This window comes from Habropoda laboriosa, unplaced genomic scaffold (genome assembly GCF_001263275.1).
Source record: "Habropoda laboriosa isolate 0110345459 unplaced genomic scaffold, ASM126327v1 scaffold40, whole genome shotgun sequence".
NCBI lineage: Eukaryota > Metazoa > Arthropoda > Insecta > Hymenoptera > Apidae > Habropoda > Habropoda laboriosa.
Genome location: NW_017100231.1, coordinates 3,402,938 through 3,412,051, shown reverse-complemented (window position 1 = coordinate 3,412,051; position 9,114 = coordinate 3,402,938). Strand labels below are relative to the sequence as shown.

The 9,114-nt window shown below is 38.0% G+C and overlaps 1 protein-coding gene across 1 annotated transcript in view; it reads left to right on the top strand.

Annotated features, from left to right (window-relative positions):
• Positions 1-9,114, top strand: part of LOC108571475 (neurobeachin) — a 664,931-nt gene that overhangs the window by 483,909 nt on the left and 171,908 nt on the right. The window contains exon 3 of the mRNA XM_017933530.1: positions 5,553-5,588. Coding sequence (XP_017789019.1) covers positions 5,553-5,588 — 36 coding nt within the window. The remainder of the gene's footprint in view (positions 1-5,552; positions 5,589-9,114) is intronic.

Genomic DNA, 9,114 nt, shown 5'->3' with positions numbered 1-9,114 from the left:
GCCGGCGGAAATTTCTGAGTTATCGAGAGCGTGACGCCACGGCGGCGTTATCGCTCAGCCGATTTCGTGGGCTCGAAATCGGTGGCTGGTACTCTTCGTGTGCCAAAGCCTGGCTACCTTTCGACAGAATAATTTTCCACCAGGATGAATTTACGCGAACCGAGTGTTCACGCTGCGCGCGAAACGCGCGGGAGGGGTGGAAAAATGATCGAGAAAGCAATTTCGTCGTTTTCGTTTGAAAATCGTTGTAATTCGCGGAGAAATTCTAGATTTCCCCGGGTTTTGTTTTGAACTTTCGCGCCCTTTCTCCATCTTGTCGTAGGTTTAGTTGACTGTAGTAGTCGCGGCATTACTTCTCAGTGAGTCAAATCTGTTTTTATTTTGTTTCGAATGTTTGGAAATTTGAAGATTTAGATATTCGAAAATTTGAATACTTGAATATTTAAAAAGTTTATCAATTAAAATTTTGAAAAGTTGAATATTTAAATATTTGAAACTTTGACTATTTTAAATATTTAAAAAGTTTATCAATTAAAATTTTGAAAAGTTGAATATTTAAATATTTGAAACTTTGACTATTTTAAATATTTGAAAGTTTGACTATTCAAAATTTTGAAATTTCAATATTTCAACGAGCCCCCGAAGAGGTAAAGATTTCGTCTGAATTTCTGCCACTGTAATCTATTATTCGAACATCAAATTTGCCATGTTTTTCATCCAATAAGTTCTGGGTTAAAAATGAAATCCGAATTGACGTGGAATGACCGAAACATTTAAAGTGTCATCTTAGTTTCATCCAAGTGACAGCGATCCCTCGTGGTGACGATAATGGCCAGGGAGCAGAGAAGCGTAATCGTGGAACTAAATCCTCATCAGCATATTGACGTGGCCTCCAGCCTGACGTGGCACACGATTGCCTTCTAGAGCCCCTTGATGATTGTCCCCGTTGCGTGTAATTACGCGATTCCGACGTGAATCATTGTCACAATGCGGTTTATTCCTGGAAAACTGAACCGACGGAAAATAAACACAAAAAGTTTGTATCAAGATATCAGCGATGATAAGCTAGAATGTCCCATGTAAAAGTTGTAATTTTTAAAAAATTTTTAAAAATTCGAAAACGCCAAAACAGAAGATTTTGCGGCCATAGTCGAACATCGACCGCATAATATCTGCCACATGCGTCACATACTAAAATCTGTCGCAACGAAAGGGTTAAAATTCTTGGCGGTTCGTTTGAATTTTAATACACGGAAAAATGGAAGCTCCTTAAAATATTTAGAAGTTCTAATACTGAAAAATATAATAACAGTAATTTTTTATTCCATTTTTCACGTTAACATACTAAAAAGCTTTAATATTGAAAAATATAATAACTATAATTTTTCACTCCATTTTATCATGGTACCGTCCTAAATTATTCCAGTGCAAGGGAATTATAAAAGTTTTAACGTTGAGAAATATAATAACGATAATTTTTCATTCCATTTCGTCATGGTACCATCCTAAATTATTCCAGTAAATGGGAATTATGGAAGCTTTAATACTGAAAAAAATAATAATTTTTCGTTCCATTTTATCATGGTACCATCCTAAATTATTCCAATACAAAGGAATTATAAAAGTTTTAACGTTGAGAAATATAATAACGATAATTTTTCATTCCATTTTGTCGTGGAAACATTCTGGATACCTCCAGTACACGAGAACTAACCCGAACCGCGAAACGAATTTATTCTACGTTTCCACTGTACTCTTAAAGCTATCATCGTCACACCACGCGTCTCCTTACAGCCGGAAACTCCACGTGCACTCCATCCGTACAATCCATTCAAGCCCGTATCTCACCTGAAACAGAACCTCATATCCCAAACAGCCACTCGATCCCTGCCGCGCTTTCCTAAACACTTGTCATTTGCAGCTAGGCGGTTGAACGCGGAACGGTTCATTCACACACCTCCGACGTTCGAGAAGTTCGTTCGCCTCTACAATGGCGAACCATAGACACTATACACACCCACGTCCACTTTGTGAACTTTCTGTTATAATATACTTCGTTCTCTCCACGTGGTTTCTATCCACGTCGCTACTTCGCTCCCTTTGTAAATTCCAATGAAATACTTTTCTGCCGAGTAAACTGCTTTTTCCCAATTTTTTGCGGAGTAAAATATGGGACGAACTCGAGCTTCGTTCTATGGTGAAATATGGGAGATTATTAAAATTTGAGATCATTTCTTTTTTTTACTCAATTTACTGCTTTTTACTTTGTGTAGAGTGAATTGTTATTTTTATGGTGAAACAGGAAATTATTAAAATTCGAGATCCTTTTTTTTAGGGAATTTACTGCTTTTTAATTTGTGACATATTGGGTATTATTAAAATTTTAGATAATTTTTTTTGGATAATTTGTACAGTAGTTCTTTTAATTTCGTTCTTCGGTGATAAGATAGTAGATTAAAAATGAATATCGAGTCAGTAGAGTGTTTTTTTCTAAAGGAAGGTTGAATAATTTCCATTGAGAAAATCATTTTAATATATCCTGAAACTATACATCCAAACGAAATCTGTTAATGAGAAGCATTCAGGAACAGTATTGTCCAGCTTTCCAAATAATTCTCTTCCAAATTAATTAAAACAAAGTAAATTATTATTAATTCAAACATGACGAGAAAATTAGCAGAAAATTCGATATTAATACTAACCAAACAAGTTATTCCAAATTGTTATCTTTACAACGTTACAAAATTCACTATTACCTTCCATCGTTCAACAAAATGAAATAGTATTAATTCAAAAGTGATGAGAAAATTATCAGTAGATTCGATATTAATACTAACCAAACAATTTATTCCAAATTTTTGTTTATAACGTTGCAAAATTCACTATTACCTTCCATCTTTCAACAATTCCAAAGTTAGCAGGGAAAATCGATACCTGCGTGAACGATAACGCGGCGAAATGCAGAGAGGCGCTGACAATTTAACATCAGCCTCGGGGGGCGGGGCAATTAGGCGTTTGAAGGAGGGCGATGCTTAAGAATCGACGACTCCGATCTTATGGCAAGAAGGAAAGACGCTTTTCATTTACCCTCTGCACTTCAACGATGTCTTGACCCGGCTCGATCGTGCTTTATTGCCAATCAGAGGCCACGAGTAGCGAGGGTGCTCGTGAATTCGCGGGTGAAACGAGCCAACCGGAAATTCCTCCAAGAACCACCGCCCCGTTTTCCCTTTGAACGTTTCAGAGAACGGAGAAATCGACGCCGCCTGTATACGACGCGTAAGATTCCCTTTTGATTAGCAATCCGTGTGATCGAATTTCTTAACATCGACTTTCACCTCTTTTTTTTTTTTCTTTCCCGAACTTGTATTTTTCACGGGAGTTTTCATTTTTTTTGCTTTGTAACGGAACGTTGTAGCCTACATCGAGACGAGTTCAACGAACTATGACACTATTACCTTAAAGTAATCTTAATGGTGAACAAATGAGGTCGATGACCTTTGAATGACCTTCAAGATGACTTTGAGAGCGAGAGTTCGTTTCGAGCGTTTAAACAAGAGAATTGAGAAAAATATGAAAGATAAAGAAAGAATAAGAGTAAGGTATAGTCGGTGGAAGAAATATAGCGTGATATTGTGACCTTAAAGTGACCTTAAATACTAAAGAAAAATGTCGATAACTTTGGAATGATTTTCAAGATGACTTTGAGAACGAGACTTTGTTTCGAGCATAGAACATGCAAAGATAGGGAGAAAATGAAAATAAAGAAGGTATAGTCGGTGGAAGAAATATTAATCAAAGCATTAAGTAATCACACCCAAGGTCGACATTTTATGTTTTTCAATTGAAACTGAATCAAAGCTAAGGAATACTTCACGAAGCCCTCATTTTCTCAGGATTACGTAAACTTACAACCAGTCCTACAACTTCACAATATTTCTTCCACCGACTATACCCTCATTTCGCTCTTCACAACCACCTCCATCGAATAACGCATATTTCTCACGTTTCCCCCTGCAAAGTATCAAAATAAAAAACAACACTCGAGTGTTCCATTCTTCTCAACTCTTTTACATCACTCCACCGTCACCCTTTCAACCAAAATTAGCATAAATCGCGGGCATTTAACACTCTTAAACCTCGAAACAAAGCGCGATAACGTAGTCCGACTGAAAGTGAACAAGTTCCAAAACTGCTTGTTTCCTAATTTAATTACACCCCGGGAAACACCGGGTTTAATAACCGTCCGCGTGATCCTGTTACCGTATTCTCTCATCTATCCACGATGTCTGGCTTAATTAATGTTATTTCATCTTCGTCGCGGATACGCGGCTGCTTTGTGCCCGCGGATTCGTCGGTTCCTTTAATTTAACGCATTGTCTGGCACACGTCGGCCAACAAACGACCCAGGAATAATAATTCATTACCGAATGACCTGAGAGGCCAGGCAGCATCCTCGTTACGCGAGATGTCTCCTCGGGGAGACACGTGAATTCCACGAAGAAACTTTTCCTCCCTATTTCTCCAGAGATCGTCATTTCGCCGCGTCCCTCAGTCTCGCGGCCTTTTTCTCCGCCGCAACGTCCGTTCGTCTTTGCCTCGCGCAAAGTAGGGAATTCTGAATGATGTACGATAACAGTAGAGTTCGATTAGTGGATTTTTTTGGAATTGCAATTTTTTCTGTTTTATTATTTTGCATTGAAGATTTGGAAGAGAAGAATGATGGATGATGTTGATTTTTTATTTCTTTAATTTTTCAGACCTTGCTCTGTTATTTTGAGTTGTTAATACTAGAGACAAGCTCGTGTCATCGCGACCATGGTCTGGACCAAGACTGTCTGACAAAAGACGAGCACCCGCACGCGCGGGCATCGCTCACGCCACATACAAAAGACGTTACCGAAGTCCCGACTCGTCATCGGTAACCGCGAGAATCTCTCTCGTTACATTTCAGAATGAAGATTGCGAGAGAAAGAGAAAATTTTAATTTTGATAATATGGATTTTGGTTTGTTATTTTAGAATAAAGATTGCGAGAGGAAGAGAAAATTTTAATTTTGATAATATGGATTTCGTTTTTAATCGGTGCATTCCTTTTAAACAGCGGCATTGTTCGGTTATCTCTCGACAAAAACTGGAAAAGAAGAATAATCGATGGTATTAATTATCTGTTTTTGTTTTAATCGGTGCATTCCTTTTAAACAGCGGCTTTGTTTGGGTATTTCACGATAAAAACTCGAAACGAAGAATAATTAGTGATATTGATTTTTGCTATCTTTTGCTTTGTTTTTAAATGTAAACTTTAATTGGACGCCATCAAGGGCTATTCTTACTCCCGGCGTAGTTTGAAGCTGCGATTGCAGGAGAAAAACAAAATTTTAATCAGTGGATTCTTTTAAAATAGCGATCTTGCGTTGCTTCGCGATAAAAAGTAGTAACGAAGAATAATTAACGGTATTGATTTTTGCTGCCTTTCCCTTTTCAACCCTTTGCAATCGAGTGACGACTGAGAAGCGACATTAAATAATTGTCACTCGGTGAATAATTAATCAGGCAGATCTGTGGTTCTCCATAAATTTGTTCACCGCAGTAAAATAGAGAATACATCGGATAGTACAGTTCGTTTCTACGTTAGTTTGAAAAAATTTCAAAGGTCCGATTTGCAACCTTTCCTACAGCAAAATCACCTCCGAGTGGAAAGGGTTAAATGTAAACTTTAGCCACTCCGACTCCCGACATAGCTTAAAGCTAACTCTCAATCTCAATGTTCACAAATATCTTGGACAACGTGGAGGACCAATGACAGTTTCCAGACTGAGGGAAAATTAGGAACCTTAGCTCCAAGACAGCAAACGAATTAATTTATGAGATCCACAGTCCTCAAGCACCATAAAGTAATTCTCATCCCGAAGAAAATCACCATAAATCGACCAAACCTCAAAGCAGATCACGACGAACACCCAAAAAATAGCTCACGCGGAATCCACCCCGAGGATTCGCGTTTATTCGCCCTATTGCCCGTTTACAAAGTTGCATTTCAATCGGTCCGGAGGAGCGAGAAGGAGAGTTAGGGTAGGAGTGAGGGCGTGTGCATAGAGTAAGCGGCGTGAAATATCCGTAAGGGTGGCTCTCGTCGAATCGGCGAACGACGACGGCGGCGGCGGCGGCGTTCAATCTTATTTCGGTTTATCTCCATAAATCCCCGTTAAAATTGAACGGCGCCAGAGAAATCTCTGGCTCGTCGCGAAAATTTCCATCTTGTCGAAATTGACTCCGAAGGTGGCGGTAAAGTGTAAAGGGGGGGGGGGGAGAGAAAGGAGGGAAGGATGAACACCGTGAGGGAATATTTCGAGATGGTGTATAGGAGAAGCCACATCAGGACGGGCCTGTGTTATTCTGGCCACGGTTTATGGACAGAGCTTCTTCTTCGTTGATTATAATTTCAAATCAGCCGCTCCTTGAAAACTCCCCATGAACGAGATTACTACGTTATCGTGGCTCGGCTTTCGCGAGGCCGCTACCTCTCTCGCGAAACTGCGGATGAACATTACGACGCCGCAGCGTCACCCTGAGAGAGGCTCATGACGGCGACTCGACGGAGTCACGGGGGTATTTAAATGAGCTTCGACGTTGCCTTAGTCGGTACACACCGTGCTGAGTTAATGGCTGGTAGTTGGGAATTGATGGATGTTAATGGTATGTTGCATATTTTTTGCTGTTCCCGAGGTTGTTGTTGCACAAGGTGTTTCGTTTGTAGTTGAAATATTCTTAAGTAATTCTGTTGTTCGCAATTGCTAGTTGAAATATTCTTGTGCAATTCCATTATCCGCAATTGGTAGTTGAAATATTCTTGTGCAATTCCGTTTTTTGCGATTGGTAATTGAACTATTCTTGTATAATTTCATTGTTCGCAGTTGGTAGTTGAAATATTCATATGCAATTCCATCATTCGCAATTGGCAGTTGAAGTATTCTTGTGCAATTCCATTGTTCGCAATTGGTAGTTGAAGTATGCTTGTGCAATTCCATTGTTCGCAAGTGGTAGTTGAAATATTCTTGTGCAATTCCGTTTTTTGCGATGGGTAATTGAACTATTCTTGTATAATTTCATTGTTCGCAGTTGGTAGTTGAAATACTCTTATGCAATTCCATCGTTCGCAATTGACAGTTGAAGTATTCTTATTCAATTCCATTGTTCGCAATTGGTAGTTGAAGTATGCTTGTGCAATTCCATTGTTCGCAATTGGTAGTTGAAATATTCTTGTGCAATTCCGTTTTTTGCGATTGGTAATTGAACTATTCTTGTATAATTTCATTGTTCGCAGTTGGTAGTTGAAATATTCATATGCAATTCCATCATTCGCAATTGGCAGTTGAAGTATTCTTGTGCAATTCCATTGTTCGCAAATGGTAGTTGAAGTATGCTTGTGCAATTCCATTGTTCGCAATTGGTAGTTGAGATATTCTTGCGCAATTCCATTCTTTGCGATTGATAATTGAACTATTCTTGTATAATTTAATTGTTCGCAGTTGGTAGTTGAAATATTCGTATGCAATTCCATCGTTCGCAATTGGCAGTTGAAGTATTCTTGTGCAATTCCATTGTTCGCAAATGGTAGTTGAAGTATGCTTGTGCAATTCCATTGTTCGCAATTGGTAGTTAAAATATTCTTATGCAATTCCATTGTTCGCAATTGGTAGCTGCAAAACTCGTGTGCAATTCCATTGTTTGCAATTGGTAGTTGAAATACCCTTGCGCAATTCCATTTTTTGCAATTGGTAGTTGAAATATTCTGGCGCAATTGGTGTTTGAAAAACTCGTATGCAATTCCATTTTTTGCAATTGGTAATTGAAATATTCTCGTATAATTTAATTGTTCGCGACTGGTAGTTAAAATATTCTTATGCAATTCCATTGTTCCCAATTGGTAGTTGAAATATTCTTATGTAATTCCATTGTTCGAAATTGTGCCTAACTACAAAAGTGTGCAGTACTGTTTCAACTTGTACCTCGTGAAATTGTCGTTTTTGTACAGGTCGACATAATAAGCACGAATTTTCCAAACTAATTATCTCTATTTAATGAAAATGTGCACCATTCGTACAGAATAATAACGTGCACCTGTTTATATAGAATCTACTGGAAAAACAGAACTGGATATTTCTGAGATAAACAATACATTTCACCAAGTAATCCATTTTAAAATAAAGCAATGGATAAACTCATTATCCTCGTTACAGTATTGTTCAGAAGATTAGTATGGTATTTTTTTTTATATTTTCGTATCCTTTCTCGTTTCCCTTGTTAAATAATTTTCAGAAGACAAAGCTTCGTATCTCGTTACTCTATCGATTTTCCACAAGTATATTTTACCCACTTTTTACGGATTAATTGAACGAAGAAGAGAAAAACATGGTACGTACACGCGGATTTGAAAGAATTAATTAATGTACCGTTTGGTAGGTTCGGTGGTTGTACATCGTCGAAAGTTCATTCGAAAGTCGTTATATTGTGTATATTCTGTTAATTATAATACGACTTCCCTAGAGCATCGTAAACCCTTATTAACCTGAAAATGTAAGGAAACTTTTAAAACAATATTTCCTTTAAATTTCCAGACACTAAGGCAGAGAGAGAAGCAGATCCCGTTCCTATTCTTCCAACAATATCATCCGTTCCTCTTGACCCTTTTGATTAAGCAACGGGGACAAAAAGGATCTCTCCCGTTTCTCTCCCTTTTTCTCTTCTCGACTTTATAAACTTATCCCTCTCGGAAGAAAATCACCAGTATGTTTATACAATTCTCCTCTTTCTGGTGTCTACTCCTTTTACAAACTTCACGATTTAATCTTTGATATTACGGTACAGTACATCACATTTATTACTCAAGACACAGACGTCTTCTTTATTTCCAAAGTTCCTTTGTCTCCCGAGGATCTTAGATGCCATTTTATCCACCGTGATGGTATAGTTAACTTAACAGATTTTTCCGCAACTCTTCAAGTTGTCAACTTTCTTACAAACTTGGGGACGTTTATTTCAATCTCTTTTTTTGTAAAATTTTCGGTTTTAATGTTTTAAATTTATCGATAGAAAAATGTAGGGGTGTCAAATT